This window comes from Poecile atricapillus, chromosome 12 (assembly GCF_030490865.1).
Source record: "Poecile atricapillus isolate bPoeAtr1 chromosome 12, bPoeAtr1.hap1, whole genome shotgun sequence".
Classification (NCBI taxonomy): Eukaryota; Metazoa; Chordata; class Aves; order Passeriformes; family Paridae; genus Poecile; species Poecile atricapillus.
Window position 1 is genome coordinate 4,539,930 of NC_081260.1, and position 15,822 is coordinate 4,555,751.

The 15,822-nt window shown below is 57.7% G+C and overlaps 3 protein-coding genes across 10 annotated transcripts in view; 1 reads left to right on the forward strand and 2 right to left on the reverse strand.

Annotated features, from left to right (window-relative positions):
* Positions 1–8,398, forward strand: part of ZMYM3 (zinc finger MYM-type containing 3) — a 33,071-nt gene extending 24,673 nt beyond the window's left edge. For 3 of the 5 annotated variants that reach the window (XM_058848094.1, XM_058848096.1, XM_058848095.1), the window contains 12 exons: positions 454–512; positions 1,072–1,240; positions 1,823–1,938; positions 2,094–2,268; positions 2,827–2,973; positions 3,720–3,823; positions 4,226–4,394; positions 4,516–4,667; positions 5,114–5,228; positions 6,114–6,368; positions 6,453–6,570; positions 6,978–8,398. In XM_058848094.1, the coding sequence (XP_058704077.1) occupies positions 454–512; positions 1,072–1,240; positions 1,823–1,938; positions 2,094–2,268; positions 2,827–2,973; positions 3,720–3,823; positions 4,226–4,394; positions 4,516–4,667; positions 5,114–5,228; positions 6,114–6,368; positions 6,453–6,570; positions 6,978–7,176 (1,778 nt within the window). In that variant the 3' untranslated portion in view covers positions 7,177–8,398. The remainder of the gene's footprint in view (positions 1–453; positions 513–1,071; positions 1,241–1,822; positions 1,939–2,093; positions 2,269–2,826; positions 2,974–3,719; positions 3,824–4,225; positions 4,395–4,515; positions 4,668–5,113; positions 5,229–6,113; positions 6,369–6,452; positions 6,571–6,977) is intronic. The other 2 variants (XM_058848093.1, XM_058848097.1) reach the window with 2 other exon arrangements.
* A 290-nt stretch (positions 8,399–8,688) lies between these two features.
* LOC131583699 (gap junction alpha-3 protein-like) lies at positions 8,689–10,457 on the reverse strand. Its single transcript, XM_058848104.1, has one exon. The coding sequence runs from the start codon at positions 9,803–9,805 to the stop codon at positions 8,909–8,911; it is 897 nt and encodes a 298-aa protein (XP_058704087.1). The 5' UTR covers positions 9,806–10,457; the 3' UTR covers positions 8,689–8,908.
* A 141-nt stretch (positions 10,458–10,598) lies between these two features.
* On the reverse strand, positions 10,599–13,910 carry GJB1 (gap junction protein beta 1). Of its 4 annotated transcripts, none has more exons than XM_058848107.1 (3): positions 13,772–13,867; positions 12,256–12,371; positions 10,599–11,583 (listed from the first exon to the last, which is right to left on the reverse strand). In XM_058848107.1, exon 3 carries the CDS (start codon positions 11,569–11,571, stop codon positions 10,732–10,734), a length of 840 nt encoding a protein of 279 aa, XP_058704090.1. In that variant the 5' UTR covers positions 11,572–11,583; positions 12,256–12,371; positions 13,772–13,867; the 3' UTR covers positions 10,599–10,731. The 4 variants fall into 4 exon arrangements, with proteins under 4 accessions (XP_058704090.1, XP_058704088.1, XP_058704091.1 ...); XM_058848105.1 differs by lacking the exon at positions 13,772–13,867 and adding an exon at positions 13,429–13,487; XM_058848108.1 differs by lacking the exon at positions 12,256–12,371 and having other exon boundaries at positions 13,772–13,910.
* Positions 13,911–15,822: the final 1,912 nt, after the last annotated feature.

The window sequence follows — 15,822 nt, forward strand, 5'->3', positions numbered from 1 at the left end:
GCTTTCTGGGACTTCTCATAATGCTGCTACTAGCTCTGTCACCTTCTTCCTAGGGATCTCGAAGCACTTTGCCAAGATATTTGTTGCAGGGATATGGAGGCACAGGGAGGGGCCATGGCTCGGTACAGCAAGCCAATAGGCAGAGCTGGGATTAGAGCCCTGGATTCCTCTCTCTTACAAGGGGCTGGGATTTCTCCTGACCTGCTGTGATGGGGGAGGGGTGGACTGTAAGGGAGCACAAAATGACATGGGAATAACTTGGTTTTGGAGTTGTAGTGTCTTCTGAGGTGTTAGGGCTAGAGATTGTGGAAACATTAACTGTTCCTGGAGTGGCCAGGAGCAGTTTCTGGGGAGCCTGTCCCTGCTCTCTGGCTGCTTCCACTTCCAGTCCCAGCAGTGGGACATGTTGGCCCAGGAGCTCTTGAACTTAAGAGTTGTTGCTTTCTCTTACAGGTCAGACTTCAGAGCCAAAACCAGCTGTCCCTTCCCCACAGAAGGCAGAGACTAACATGGTAAGACCCATTGGAGGTAGGAGTTAGCAAGAAAAAGGGGCTGTCCCCAAAGAGAGGACGGTTCTGCCATTGCTCAGGGAGATTTCATTCTTCTACAACCAATGCATTTTGAGATGTCTGAGTAGTGGGAGATGAAAAGAACTACTAGGAAGGCATCAACCTATCTCCTATCTCCTGCAAGCAAGAAGAATAACTGTTCCCCAGGAATCAATGATGAGCTCTAGAGTATCCTGACACTGTGGCACTGGCTCATCTTTCAACAGTGCTTTCCTGTGTCTGGGTATAGTTGCTGTCCCACTGTTCCCCTCTACCCCATGGACAGGAGCCACCATTTCCAGACCCCTGGCACAACAGAGGCAGCACACAGACTTGCTGCCTGCCAGGAACAGCTTGGCAGTTCTTCATCACAGCCTGACCATGGGAGTGTCCGTGTGTTGGGGACTGCCAAGCACCACCACTCAGGAGGTGCTTTGGGAGTCATTCCATCTGCTCCGGTAGTAAGGAAGAGATTATGCTGCCTCTGGTGAACACCAACCTTCGGCTTTCTGCATTTCCCCAGCTGTCAACAAAGGCCTCCTCAGCCCAAGCGCCTCCAGCTGTGCCGCCTCCCACCCCACCTTTGGTTCCAGCCACCCCTCGGAAAAACAAAGCTGCCATGTGTAAACCACTGATGCAGAACCGGGGTGTCTCCTGCAAGTTTGAAATGAAGTCCAAAGGATGTCAGACAGGTAGGAAAACAAGACCTAACTGTAGGATTATAGGGGCCTTTTGGAAAGGCAAGTGGCATGTCCTTGCTCCAGACTAACTGTGAATCCAGCCTGAAATGCTGCACAGAGCAGGCCAGGTGTTTGGCACCATGCTGAGGAGTCTCTGTGCAGGTGCAGGGCACACATGGCAGGGCTGGGGATAGGGAGCCCATTTCTATCACCAGCAAAAAGACAGATGTAGAGAGCTCTGTAGCATGATCCTAGCTCTTGTGGGACAGCTCCTGTTCCTCTGGAGATCATTAGCTTGTCTGAGGGCTGTCTGCTAAACAGATTCTACTCTAGTTCCTGTTAGGTGTGTGTGTGTGTGGTCTGTAACATATGCAAGCTCTTAGCAGGGTAAGAGCAGGATTTGTACTTCTGGCTAAGGCAAGCCTCTCTTGTTGCTGGCCTTTACTTGCTGCTATTCCAGCTCTTCCTGAGTCCTAGAGGCTGGTGGCTGGAAGGGCTGTGGTGCTGGATGGCTGGGGGCATGGCAGCATGCAGCAGAGCTGGGTGGAGGAACTTCGGGGATTAAGGTCACTGATGTATTTTTGCTCTTGTCAGAGGCTGACTGGAAGCCCCAGCTGGTTGTGTTGCCAATCCCCGTCCCGATCTTCGTGCCTGTGCCTATGCATATGTACTGCCAGAAAGTACCTGTGCCTTTCTCCATGCCTGTCCCGGTAAGCAGTACACTTCACCTGCTCATGATCTCCTACTGTTATGATCCTGCCTTGCTGAAGTCTCCCTGCGTCTCTGTTCATGCTCTTCTCCTGCCTCTGCTTTTATGTCAGTCTACTGAGTGTCAGTTTTCTGCCTGGTGTGCTGCTGTCTACAGGTGCCTGTGCCAATGTTCCTGCCCACCACACTGGAGAGCACAGAGAAGATTGTGGAGACCATTGAGGAACTGAAGGTGAAGATCCCCTCCAATCCCCTAGAGGCTGACATCCTGGCCATGGCTGAGATGATTGCAGAGGCTGAGGAACTGGACAAAGCCTCCTCAGACCTGTGTGGTAGGTTCTGCCATGGCTTGGTCTGGTGCAACAGCTGGGATCAAGTGGGGTTTGCCAGCTCTTGGCGCTATAGCACCTGCCAGGATTGTGGCTCTTCCAAAGCCTTTATAAAGGAAGCAGGAAAGAGCAAGTCCTCAGCTTCTGCTGAGGAGGTACCAGAAGGGAAGAGCTGCATCAGGGAGCAGTGTCTGCCCCTGTCCCACTTGGGGATGCCAGTCTTGTGGGACATGTGCAGCTCTCTTAGTTTATTCAGGTGGCTGTTCAGATTCTTCCTTAAAGCAGCTTCCATGCTACAAAAGGCATGCAGCCCTGGTCTTGCAGGTTTTTTTACTTGAGAGCTGCATTCCTACAAATTGCAGTGATGGTGGTTGTGTAGACGACAATCTTGTCTACAATCAAGCAAGACAAAGTCTTGCTGTCCAGGGAAAGCTGGACAGCTCAGGTGTTGTGGGGCTGCTCTGAGCACAGGGACCCTGACTTCATTTTCCCACTATCACAGGGAAAACAGACAAAAAACTTTCAAGAAAGTTTGGTTTACAGTGAACTTTTTTGTTTCAGACCTGGTGAGTAACCAGAGTGCAGAGGGTCTCCTGGAGGACTGTGATCTGTTTGGACCAGCCCGGGACGATGTGTTGGCTATGGCTGTCAAGATGGCAAATGTCCTCGATGAGCCGGGCCAGGACCTGGAGGCTGACTTCCCTAAGAGTAAGAGCAGGGTGACACAGGTGTGCAGGGCTGCTGAGGGTCCTCAGCTGCCTTCAGCTGTGTGCATTTACCTCCCCATGCCATCTGACTGACCAGTTGTGAGAACCCTGCAGTGACTGCTTGCAGCAGGGGTGGGGAGACCATCACTTCTGAAAGATTGTGTGCTTGTCCAGACTGAACTTAACTTTTGTGAGCAAAAGACCTGAAGAAGAGGGAATGAGAAGCTGATTTTAACAGCACAAAGAGCAGGGCAGCAGCACTGGTGTGTTTATAAATGATGATTCCAGAGGATCCAGCAAGACGAGAAACCTGGACAAGGCATGGCATCCTGAGAAATGGCAGAATTGCTGAGTGTCTGTTAACAGAGGGTGGAAGAAGAGGCAGGGACTTGTAGGAGCACAGCACTGCTGAGGCAGGATGCTAGCAGCAAACAACAGAATTGAGGTTCCTGTGCCAGACTGTCCACAGTACTGGCCTGGCATCAGGGAATGAGGAATGTTCCTCAGGTTTAAAAAATTAACAAAATACTGTCAGAGAGGAAAATGTAGTGTTCTGGTTATTTTGAGAAATTCTAGCACTGTCTACCAGAGCCATATTTCCTTTGTTGGGCTGTGGCTGAAAGTTTGTGCCAGGCAGTGGTAGAGGATATGAAGTGTTCCCTTTTCATTTTGCTGTAAAGATCAGGCTAACACAGGGGCCAGGATGAGATGTCTCAGCTGAGCCCTTCTGCCTGTGTTTCCATCCAGACCCTCTAGACATCAACCCCAGTGTGGATTTCCTCTTTGACTGTGGGCTGGTGGGACCAGATGATGTGTCCACAGAGCAAGATCTGCCTCGAGCTGTCCGGAAGGTGAGCTCTCTGTGGGTACTGCCTGCTTAAAAGCCCCTCAGGTTTGGAGTGGGAGCTGCCACTTGGTATGTATGAGGTGAAGGGTACCAGAGACTTTGGTGTGCTGGGGAGGTTGTGCCCCCTCTCTTCAGGGCATGGTTGGCCTCTGGGCCACTTCTTGAATGAAAATACTTGCTTGTCACTTCGGAGAAGCTTTGAATGCTACAAGTCATGTGACTGGTGGTCTCTTTATTGCTTGTGATCCTTGCGACTAATGAGCTTTGTTGGCTTGGCTGCCAGCAGAACGCTGTCTGCTGCCATGTCACACTGTAGGGAGCTGACAGTCAGCAGGTGTGAGTGGTGGCCAGGACTCCTGCACCTGTCCCAGGTAGGTGCTCAGTCTCACAGAACACCTCTCTGCAGGGGCAGAAGCGCCTGGTGCTCTCTGAAAGCTGTTCCCGGGACTCAATGAGCAGCCAGCCCAGCTGTACAGTGCTCAACTACTCATATGGTGTGAATGCCTGGAAGTCCTGGGTGCAAGCCAAATACGCAGGGGGAGAATCCAGCAAGGGAGAGGAGCTACGCTTTGGCCGTAAGTGCCTTGTCTGGATGCACTGGAGTGGCAGAAAGCTTCCAGAAGCTGGACCTTGGGGTGTTGAGGTGTTCCTGACCTTGTAGGCTGTTGTCTGAGGCTGTTGTGCTTGTCTCTGCAGCCAAGCCCATGAGGATCAAGGAAGACATCTTAGCCTGCTCAGCAGCTGAGCTCAACTATGGCCTGGCCCAGTTTGTCAAGGAGATAACCCGGCCCAATGGGGAGCGCTATGAACCAGACAGCATCTATTACCTCTGCCTTGGCATCCAGCAGGTGAGGGAGGCCCTGCTGCCCTCAAGTCCTCTACAGCCGGGCTTGGGGATCTGATGAGGGGAGCTTGTACCCTTCATTCTGCTTTCTGGGGACCCAGAGAGGCTGGCTGGACTCTCCTTCAGTGCCTCAGCCCAGGAGAGCATCCCACCTGGTTTGGTCTTTCTTCCCAAGCTCAGAGGATACAGTGGCAACTATTCCCCAGCCTTGCACCCTTCTTGCACATCTCCTGAGGAGGGCTGGGGGTTCCCCCCAAACTCGGGCCTTCCTTCAGCACCAAGTCTGCTTTGTTGTGCCCCAGAGTTTTTCTTGCAGCTCTCAGAAGTGTCTGCCCAGCAGCTCTGGTGGTACAAGGAGGGGTGCTCTGCACGTGTCCTGGGCTCTGTGGGGAGGGTTTGCATTCCAGGTGCTGCTGAATTTCTCTTGACTGTGTGTTCTGTCCTTTCTAGTACCTGCTCGAGAACAATCGTATGGTGAATATATTTACAGACCTTTACTACTTGACCTTCGTGCAGGAGCTGAACAAGTCTCTGAGTGGCTGGCAACCCACAATCTTACCAAATAGTATGTGTCTTCAGAGTACCTTCAGTCCCCACATATATCCAGTTTGTGCTTGTAGCCTTGGATCCTCTGGCCTGATTGTGCTCCCCCAGCTTCAACCTTGGCATGGGCAGCACAGTGCTGCAGTGTGGTGAGGTCACATTGACCCAAACCAACTGCAAAGCCAGTGTGGTTTATGCTTCAGCGGCTTCTGTTGCCCACAGTCAGGGTAGCTGGGAGCAAGCACATGTGCTTTGTATCCTGGGATAATTTGAATCCTTACTCTTCACAGTGATGTCTCCATCCTTTGGCAAGGAGGATGCCAAGCCAAGAGGCACACTGGTGCATGTGTTTGTGTTCCCACCACATGGATGAGCCTGCACATGGTGCTAGGCCTTGGCTTGGTTGCAGTGCTACTGCCTTGTGAATGGACCTAGAAGCTCTGCAGAGGCTTTTCATGATGCTGTGATCTGGGCTGCCTTTCCTGCTGTGTCTTGTCAGTAGTTAGTTCATGGATCCAGCCTCATCTTCACAGATTTGCTATCCCAGGCAGAGCCATTTGACTCCAGATGTGTGTATCTAGGCAGGAGTTGGCCAGATCTCTCCTGAGTGCTGCTTTTCCTCAGTCTCTTACTGAGCGTGGTGGAGCACTGACCTGGAGTTCACTTTTTGGGCATCTATAGTGATGAGCAATTAGGATTGATTTGGGTTCTCATCTGTGATTTAGCTATGATCTGGGGAGGCTTATGGCTGGGCAGAGCTCTAGCTCTGCTGATGGCTCTGGAGAAATAACCTTGTTAAAAAAGAGATGCTGTGAAGCATGAGTCTTTTGCAGTTAGCTTTCCTGGACAGGGTGATTGCCACAAAGCCACTACTGAAGTGACCTGGTTCTCCCTCTGTGTGTTGCAGACACAATTTTCTCCCGTGTTGAGGAGGAGCACCTCTGGGAGTGCAAACAGCTGGGTGTTTACTCACCCTTTGTGCTTCTCAACACCCTCATGTTCTTCAACACTAAGTTCTTTGGGCTGCAGACAGCAGAGGAGCACATGCAGCTCTCCTTCACCAACGTGGTGCGCCAGTCCCGCAAGTGCACCACAGCCCGTGGCATGACAAAGGTGGTGAGCATCCGCTACTATGCTCCTGCCAAGCAGAAGAAAAGCCGAGGTGGGTCTGGGGGAACATCTCTGTTCCTTCCCCTGCATGCCTTGTCAGGATCCAGCCACGAGCCAGCTCTCTCCCTCTCTGCAGATGGCAGCTCTGGAAAACGGAAACGTGAGGAGGAGGTACCGATGCTGGAGCAGCGGGAGAACAGGATGAATCCCCTCCGATGCCCAGTCAAGTTTTATGAATTTTATCTCTCCAAATGGTGAGGCTTTCTCTGGAGAAGAGGCATGTGCCATTTTGGGGCCACTTCTTAGTTTTGATAGAACCCTGTGGAGTGACTGCTGCTCTCCAGACATTTTTACATGTGCAGTCTTGCCCAGGCTCTGTGCTGCTTGACTAGACCAAGCTTGAGAGAATGCTTCTCTCTGGCCTCTTCCACTTCTTGCCTTTCTCCAGACTGGCAGGAATGTGCAGTAGGAGTCCAGTGCTTAGGTAGTTTGGGGTTTTGGCCTTGAACAAGGAGCTGTAGGCTGAGTTTGTGTCCTTATCATACTGAATAAGAGGCTGTAACAAGCTGTGAACACCCCTTGCTAAACATGACATCAGACCAGGCTGTCTGAGCCCCTGAAGCTGATGTGCCAGGTCTCACCCGCCTCTCTCTCTCCACAGTCCCGAGAGCCTGCGGAACCGCAATGATGTGTTCTACCTGCAGCCCGAGCGGTCGTGCATCGCCGAGTCCCCGCTCTGGTACTCGGTGATCCCCATGGACCGCAGCATGCTGGAGAGCATGCTGAACCGCATCCTGGCCGTCAGGGAGATCTACGAGGAGCACAGTCGGCTCAGCAGCCTGGAGGATGACATGGACTAAGGGTGAGGTGCTGGTGGACTGGCTGCACTCCAGCCCTGGACACCTCGTCTTGCTGCTTCCCTTTGCAGGGCAGGGGCCATGCAGCATAGGAGGGGATGGTGCTACAGCAGTACTGTCCCTGCATCATTACCAGACGTGGACCTCCCATCCTGCTCGTTACAGGCATCCCCTATGTACGTGGCCCCCGCACTCAGTTCTGTCTCCAGTTGGCTGCTGGGTGAGCCATCTTCCCCAGGGCCCGTTCACATGGCACAGGAGTGGCAGAGTCCCTGAGGCAGCTCCCCTTGCTCAGCCCTGTCCCTCCCCTGCCCCCAGCCCTGCCACTTACCCCTCTCTTCCTGTGCCCCAGGGCAGGAATTGCACAAGATGCAGTGCACCATTGGACCAGTGGCCCCCGAAGCTTTTACTTCCCTCTTCCTTTAGCATTTCCTCACAAGGCAGGAGGTATCAAGGCAGGAACAGTAGCTCTGCTGCTGGGGCAGGATTGTCTTTTCAAGCCAGTGGGCATGCACCACAGGCAGCCTGAGGGCTGTTGGGTCATGGGGAGAACTTATGTCCCGGTTTGGGAGAGATTTGGGTTGGTTGCAGGGAGTGGATGGAGCTCACACTGGAATTTGTGAGCAGAGATCTGGCCTTGCCACAGGGATACCTCATCTGCAGCCAGGATGCCTCCCTCTCTTTGGTCAATGTTTTCTGAGTGGTGAAAACTGATGGAGATGGGTCTGTGCTAGTGCTGCACCTCTCTCCCCACTGTGCCCTGTTGTGGTGTAAGGACCCTCCCCTGTGAAAGGTGACATCAGTGGGAACCTCTGTTCCAGCCAGGGGCCCAGGCATTTCCTGGCAGAAGCAGGGAGCCCTGCCTGGCCTCCCCCTCCCTCCACAGCCACAGGTTGCCAGCACCCTACCCAGGGCAAGTCTGGCTCCAGCTGTGCCACTCTGTGCTGCTCCCTGCCCCTTCTTGTGTTCTGGTCAGTTTCCTTGAGCTGTACATGGGTCTCCTGTTGAGCCTGTATATATTGTTCTGGGCCCTGGCCTGGGGCCATCTGTTCTGTGTCCATGTGGAGAGTGAGCTGCTCACCAGTCTTGTTGTAGTGATGCCAGGGCAGTAGGACTAACCCTGTGTCTCTGGAAACCATTCATTTCAAATAAAGATGTGGAAAACTTTGGCAGACCCTGTTTTTTTTCCATCTGGGCAGTGTGAGCATTGTAGGAGAACACAGCCAGTGTCCCTGTGCTACTGTGCACCTCACTCCTGTCTATCCCAGCCTCTGCTTCCTGCACTTCCTTACCTTGCCTGGGCCCTGCTGTCCTGACAGCTCTGGCATGTAGCAATGGCCCCTGCCCCGGTGCCCATTGGTGCATGCCCTGCCTGTCCCTGCCATGTCCTCAGCCCACAGGGCTTCAGCCCCACCCAACCCAGCAGTGGCCCTGCCCTGGCCATGCAGTGTGGCCGTAGGATGGAGCAGTTGGAGAGCAATGCCACGGTGCCTGTGAGCAGAGCAGGAGTCAAGTGAGGTGCAATAAGTGTTTATTTTCTCCTCCTTCCAAGCTCTACTCTTAACCCTGCTGCTTGCAGAAGTGCCAGGAGCAGCTGAGCAGTGTCCCCAGGGCTGTGCCCAGCTCTCATGCTGGCCATGGGGTCCATGCCTTGGGCCTGGCAGAGACTGGGGACACAACCATCACTGTGACCACCCATGCATTGCCCATCCCTGCCCATGGCAGCAGGCCACATTTACACTGCCAGGTCTGCCGTTTGCATGTCCCTGTGGGACCCACCAGCCACCCCTAGCCATGCACCTGCCTTCTTCAGTGGTGCCAGGCTAGGGGGGGGTCTGCCAGCAGCCAGGGGGCTGCCACCCCTGGGCAGAGTGACATAGGTGCTGCCAGGACCTACAGGCCCACCAGGAGTGGTTAGGATGTGGGACTTGGGGCCTGGCCCTCGCCGGCACTTGGTGAGACCCAGGTGGTAGATCTCCACCAGGTTGAGCAGCAGGGACACGCAGGCCACCCCCAGCATAAAGAGGATGAAGATGGTCTTCTCAGTGGGCCGGGAGATGTAGCAGTTGACTGTGTTGGGGCAGGGCCAGCGGCTGCAGGTGTAGAGGGGCTTCAGCTGGAACCCATACAAGGCGTACTGGCCCACAATGAAGCCCACTTCCAGGAGAGCCTTGAAGACGATGTTGCAGATGTACGTCCTCAGGATGGCACCCCGCATGCACACCCGTGCCCTCGTGTTCCCTGCAGGGAGCTGGGGCTGCCTGGGGCGCTGCCGCCTGGCCCCACTGCCAGCCCGTGCTGCCGCCTGCTGTTGTGCCTTCTCCTCCAGATGTACCAGGTGCAGGATGTGGCCCAGATACACAAGGCTGGGGGTGGAGACAAAGATGATCTGCAGGACCCAGAAGCGGAGGTGGGAGATGGGGAAGGTGCTGTCATAGCAGGCATTTTGGCAGCCGGGCTGCTGTGTGTCACAGGAGAAGCCAGACAGCTCGTCACCCCAGACCCGCTCTGCGGCTGCCCCCAGCACCAGGATGCGGAAGACGAAGAGGACGGTGAGCCAGACCTTCCCCACCACCGTGGAGTGCTCCTGGGCATTCTCCAGCAGCCGACCCAGCAGGCTCCAGTCCCCCATGGCATGTGCTGTGGTGCCCTGCAAGACAGCCACCCTCCAGACACAGCCGCCCCACAGCCCGCCAAAACGCCGCCCCACTCCCTGGTCAAGCAGGTGTGCACAGACCAAACCCAAAGCTGTCTCTGGAGTGTCCCCATCCTGGGTCCCAGGGACCCCCTAATCTATCACAAGGAGGGCAGGGGGAGCAAAGACCTCCAGCAGAGAGCTGGGAGCACCACGGGGAACAACCGCGGTGGCGATCCGGCACGGCGACCTCTCACCGTAGACGGTGCGTGGGGCAGAGCCCAGTGCTCCCGCGCCGTCCCCTCCTGTCAGTGGGGTGATGGGGGATGCTGCGAGGCCCCTTCCCAACCGGTCCCCAGCTCCTCCGTGGGGTGCGGAGAGGTCTGCCTGCTCCGTCTGTCCGGTCACCCAGCGGCGGGCGTGGGGTTATTGGGGCATGAGGCAGCTGCGTGCCCCATTGGCTTTCATTGTGACTGGCACATGAAACAGCCACTGGGGAAACTTTTTCCTCTATTTTTGGTCTGGGCACTTTTCTAATTATATTCGGGGCTGCAGGGGCTGGTGTTGGGGGAGCGCAAGCCCTTGGACACTGATCAATGCCACCCAGGGGTCACTGGTTGCTGCCAGCTGCCAGGGCAACACAGCCACAGCCCCAGCTCAGGCCTGGCACTGCAGCCCCCACAGCTCCTTATGACACCCACCAGGGCTTGGGTGCAGGGATGGACACCCCACGCTGGCACCCCAGCTCCTAGCATATCCTGGCCAGAGCAGAAAGGAGGGAGGCAGCACCTGAGAATGGAGATTTAATGGCCCAAGATGCCCTCCTGGCCGTCTAGGAGAGCCTGAGGGATGCTATCCTTGGGACAGGGACAGTAACAGGCCCATGGGGCGACTGTGGGGCTGGGGCCCCTGCAGTGGTGGCCCTAGCAGGCAGAGCAGCGGTCACCCTTCTCCTGCAGCCCAGAGTTGCGGCGCAGCATGTCCTTGAGGGAACCGTCCTGCTCTGTCAGCAGCTGGTTGATCTCGTTCTGCTTGTACTCGGAGGAATGCTTGTGCCCATAGAAGGAGCCCTTCCCGGACGAGGGGTTGGAGTGGTGCTGGCTTCGGCGGGCACAGGCCCGCACCACCAGGTAGACCAGCTCTGCCATGTTGAGGATGATGCAGACACTGGAGGTGACCAGCATGAAGACAGTGAAGATGGTCTTCTCAGTGGGCCGGGAGATGAAGCAGTCGACAGTGTTGGGGCAGGGGTAAGCCTCGCATTTGACCAGCCGCATCATCTGGTAGCCTGGGTAGAGCATGTAGAAGATGTACATGAACACAGCCTCAAAGAGCAGCCTGAAGACCACGCTGCAGACATATGTCCACCACAGTGAACCTGCTATGCGCATCTTGTGCTTCTTGACCTCTTCCATGTGCTTGGCATCCGCATGCCCTGTCAGCACCAGCAGCTTCTTCTCCTGATGCTGCTGGTAGGCCACGTGCATGGCCACAAGAAGGGCTGGTGTGGTGACGAGGATGAGCTGCAGGGCCCACAGACGGATGTGGGAGATGGGGAAGAAGTGGTCATAGCAGACACTGTTGCAGCCAGGCTGCTGGGTGTTGCAGGTGAAGGCAGATTTCTCATCCCCCCAGACGCTCTCGGCTGCCACCACTAACACCATTATCCGGAAGATGAAGATGACAGAGAGCCAGATGCGCCCGATGGCAGTGGAGTGGCGGTTCACCCCGCTCAGCACCGTGTAGAGGCCGGCCCAATTCATCGTTTCTCACGTCTGCAGGAGAGAGCAGTGAGAGATGGTGTTAGGAGCACGAAGGACCCCTGGCTGAGAGCCAGCAAGTCCTGGCTCCAGTGGCAGCAGCCCCAGGAGGGACCTGGAAGCAACTGGGTGGCAGTACTGGAGGGTGAAGAGCAGGATGGACAGACAGGAGGATGGCAGCATGGCTTCTGCTTCTGACACGGCTCAAGGCAGCATTTTGGCCACAGCAGGCTGGAGACTGGCTGCCCCAGCAGTGCCAGATACTCCAGTCCTGCCACCCCACACTGGCACAGGGATCCTAACCCACAGCTGCACAGAGAATGCGGGTGAAGCTCCCACACCTCTGCACTGAGTACCCCCAGTACTCAGTGCTGAACTAGTCGGCTAGGAATGGTCCCAAGGAGCTTCAAAGCACCAATTCCTCCCCTTGTCCTCCCATTATCTGCAGGAGCAGGGCCAGGCAGCCCTGAGCTGAAGGGCTCCCCCCGTGCAGCCCTGCACTGCCACCCTCCCAGAGCCATCCTTGCCCAGGGAACACGGAGCGACCTCAGTCCCAAGCACAGACCCCCACCCCACCAGAGCAACCCACTGGCCCTGAGCAGCCCCGGGAGCTGCTTCCCACCCCCGCATGAGTCTGGGTGCCTGGGACCAGCCACCCCCAGTGTGGAGGATCCTGGTGACGCGTACCTGCCGCTGAGGAAGGGTCCTCGAAAGCCGCCCCCAGTGGCCCCTCTAAGGTCTCATGCCTCCCGCAGGAGAGCTCTGCTCCGCCTGCCCTCGTCTCTCTCTGCCACTGCCCTGCACTGGAAGTCATATGCTGCTTTATAAACTATTTGCATACAATGGGGCCTTTATCGGCCCCTGAACAACACACTTTAGCATTCAGATCTAACGCCCTGACTTCCGCCCACCCTGGCCAAACAAAGTGCCTGTGTGCAGCATTCCCGCTGCTCGGCCCTGCACCCACTCCCCCCTCCCCACCACGCCCCGCACCGACCACGGCCACAGCCCCTCCACCCGCGGGACCCACGCCACACATCGCTGTGCCGGACAGGCCACCCAGGGTGTCCGGCGGTCCCTTCCTTCCCCAGGCAGCATGGCCGAGCGCAGCTGCGTGCCCATCCCGCATGGACGGCACAGGTCTGGCACTGAGCGCTCGGTGGGCCGCCGTGGGGCTGGCTGGCACTGGGTACCGCTGCTGTGAGTCCTGCCATCTCCTCAAGGCTCTGGTGCCAGCAGCAGCGTCTGTGAGGGCACTGGAGCTGCCCCGCGTGTGCCGCTGGAGACACGGGAGAAAGTCCGGAGTGACGCTGGCTGTGGCTGCAGCTGCCCTCACCGCTCCTCCCCCGAGATGGACTCACTGACGCTGCCCTGCTGCTCGGACGTGCTGGTGGGGACAACAGTCCCTGTGCTCGCACAGCCGCCGTGCCCCTCGGGGCTGGTGTCCCAGCCACACCATCACATTGTGCCCCATCCTGCGGGGATCGCGCCATGTCCCTTGAGTTTTGTCCCCAACCCTAGGCGGGGAGCAGCATATCCAGTAAACCCTACCAGCCTGTAGGCTGGCAGGGCAATTAATGCCATCCCAAATGCCACCTCCTCCCCTTAGCCCAAGGTACGAGCACCCGGAGCTGTGCGAACGGTGGCGGCCGAAGACCATCCGGAGAAGCTGTAAGGATGCCGCTTGTGCCCGCACTGCTCCTCTCCCCACTCCCACTATGAGGGTCAGCATTGCCGGCTCTCCTCCCCCAGGCCCAGGGCCGAGCCCTGCTGCAGCCCCCACTCTTGCCCCCATGGTGCTCCCCAGCTGGGGGACATGCGGCCACCTCCGCAGCGCTGCTTCGCCCTCCAGGTTCTCACCTCAACGCCAGAACAATCAATGCTCTTTGGGATTGCAGCAGTCAGCCTCCAGCGTAGCACGCTGGACTTTATACTGCCCGGCAGGCACGTTACCCACCCCCTCCCAAACAGCCTTGCTCCTTACTCGCCAAGTAAACACCGCAGGTGTGTCCAGGCTGGCTCACACCCACCCGCCTCCGCCACCGCAGCTGAGCATCCCCCGGGGCTAGACCCGGGGCTACTGCAGCACCGGGGCAGGGCCAGCCCCCCAGGATCGTCCCCGGGGAGATTTCTGGTCCCCGCGGCCCCACTCCCCTGCTGTGAGCATCCTCCCCGCTGCATTCCTTGCAAGTCAGGCACATACACTGTGGCGGAGCCCTGCTCTCCACATGCCAGGGATGCCTCTGGGTACCCCCAGCTCCTGGAGCACCTTGATCTGCTGCTGCCGGCTGCCGGCTGATCCCTGGGGAGCCACCAATACCCAGATTTAATGTGTAAAAGGGCAGCCGGGAGAAGGCAAACAGCCTGTCAACGATTAACTCGGCTGGCCCGCTTCAAGGTCCCGCCGCCCAGCACCCCGTGTGGGACGTGGCGACCCTGCCGCTCATCCTGGGCCCCTGGGCTGGGCTGCAGCACCCGCGCGCCATCCCTTGCACGGGGGTGACAGTGGTGACAGTGGTGCCGGTGTCTCCCGCGTGGGGACGGCGGGATGGCACTGGGGAGCGGCTGGGGACCGCTAGGGGTGTCCCCGCGGGGGCGGTGGGCAGTGAGATACCGGGGCTGGCCGGTGGTGCAGGGCGGGTTGGGGCCATCGGGGCCACAATCTCAGTCTCCGATAAGCCGCCGCCAGCTGAGGCACCAGCGCCCGGGGAGAGCGGGAGCGGCAGCACCGCCCAGGTCCCGGACATTGGACGGGTTCTGGGGGCTAGCGGGAGTGGGAGACACTATGGGCAAGGGGCTAATGCTGGCGGGATCAGGCCGGGTGGAGGTCACTGGGGGGATCCAGGAGGAGGGCAGACTGGTGAGCACTGCGGTGGGCTGAGCTAAGCGGGACGAAGCACAGTGGGCGGTCGGTGAGGGGAGAGGGGTCCCTGGGAGCCAGTCTAGGGATCTTACTGGAGGGCCCTGGGGGCCAGGCGGGAGGTCACTGGGGATTACTGGGAGCCAGGATCGGGGTGAGTGGGGGGCGCTGGGAGCCAGGCGAGCGCTCGCCGGGGGCTGGGGCCGTGCGGCGGGGGGTGGTCGCCGGCCGTGGCAGCAGGTGGCGCTGCGGGGCCGGGCCGGGGGCGGCGGGGCCGCACCTGCCCGCGGCAGCACCCGGCGGGGCTCAGCGTGGGAACCTATCCGAAGAATAGTAAAAATGGAGAAAAAGGCCAACAGGAAAGAGGAGGAGGAAGCCGGGGCGTTGCTGTCCAGCACGGTGCCCGCCCGCGGCACTGGCAGGGAGTTAGCTGGGAGGAGCAGAGGCCCCAGGGGTGGGCGGCAGCGCGGGCAGCCCCTTCGCCTCTTGGCTTTGGTTAAACTGCAAAAGCCACGGGTCAAGGACAGGCTGTGCTAAACAGACGTGACCGGCGCTGCCTCCAGTACTCAGAAAACTGCCCCGCCCGCGACCACGTGGGCCAGAAACGGGCTCTTTGTTAATGACGCTAATTGTGAAGTTAATTGGTGTCTGAAGTTGCAGCTAAGAGGTCAAAGACGTGGGCACGTCTAACGCAGACAAGCTGATGAGATGGGCAGGACCGAGCCAGTATGCGGATGGTGGGACTGGGGTGACGCAGCTGCTGGCACCCTGCTAGGGCCGGAGAACTTGCAGCCCAGCAGTCTGTATCGGTACGATGGACGAAATCAAGCTTGAATCATCACTGAAACATCTCCACTGACTGGAGGACTGCGGAGGAGGCTTCCAGAGCCCCCTTTCCCCGGCCATCCTGCTCCAGGCAGGGCTGGCCCTGTCAATGGCTCAGCCTCGTCCCTGGATGGCCGCTGCAGTGCAGGGGCTGCTGAGCTTCCAGGCTTGGACTGGCAACAGCAGAGGCATCCCTGGATCCAGGCTGCTGTTCTCGGAGAGACAAAACCCTCTGGTCTGAGTCAACTGCCAGGAAGGTCACTGGCAGTGGGTGAGCACAGAAATCCTTTGTGCTGCTGCAGCAGCAGGGCAGAGGGGGTTGCAGCGTAAGACTTAACAGCTTGTCTTGCCTGCCTGTGAGTCTGCTGTCCTGTGTCCTGGGTGCATCAGAGGTGTGGGGAACAGGACCAGGGCACTATCCCAGGGGTGCTTCTGTGAAGAGAAGCATCCCTGCCCTCCTGCTGGCTGTGAATCCTCAAGCAGCCAGAGGCCAGCCACAGGTCACTCACTCCCATGCCAGGGACACCTTTGCAGTTGAGTTCCCTTATGGTTCTCCTTGCCAACAGCCC

Coding starts and splice junctions, on each gene's coding strand:
- GJB1 (XM_058848108.1), bottom strand. CDS start 11,571: ATGAATTGGGCCGGCCTCTACACGGTGCTGAGCGGGGTGAACCGCCAC.
- LOC131583699 (XM_058848104.1), bottom strand. CDS start 9,805: ATGGGGGACTGGAGCCTGCTGGGTCGGCTGCTGGAGAATGCCCAGGAG.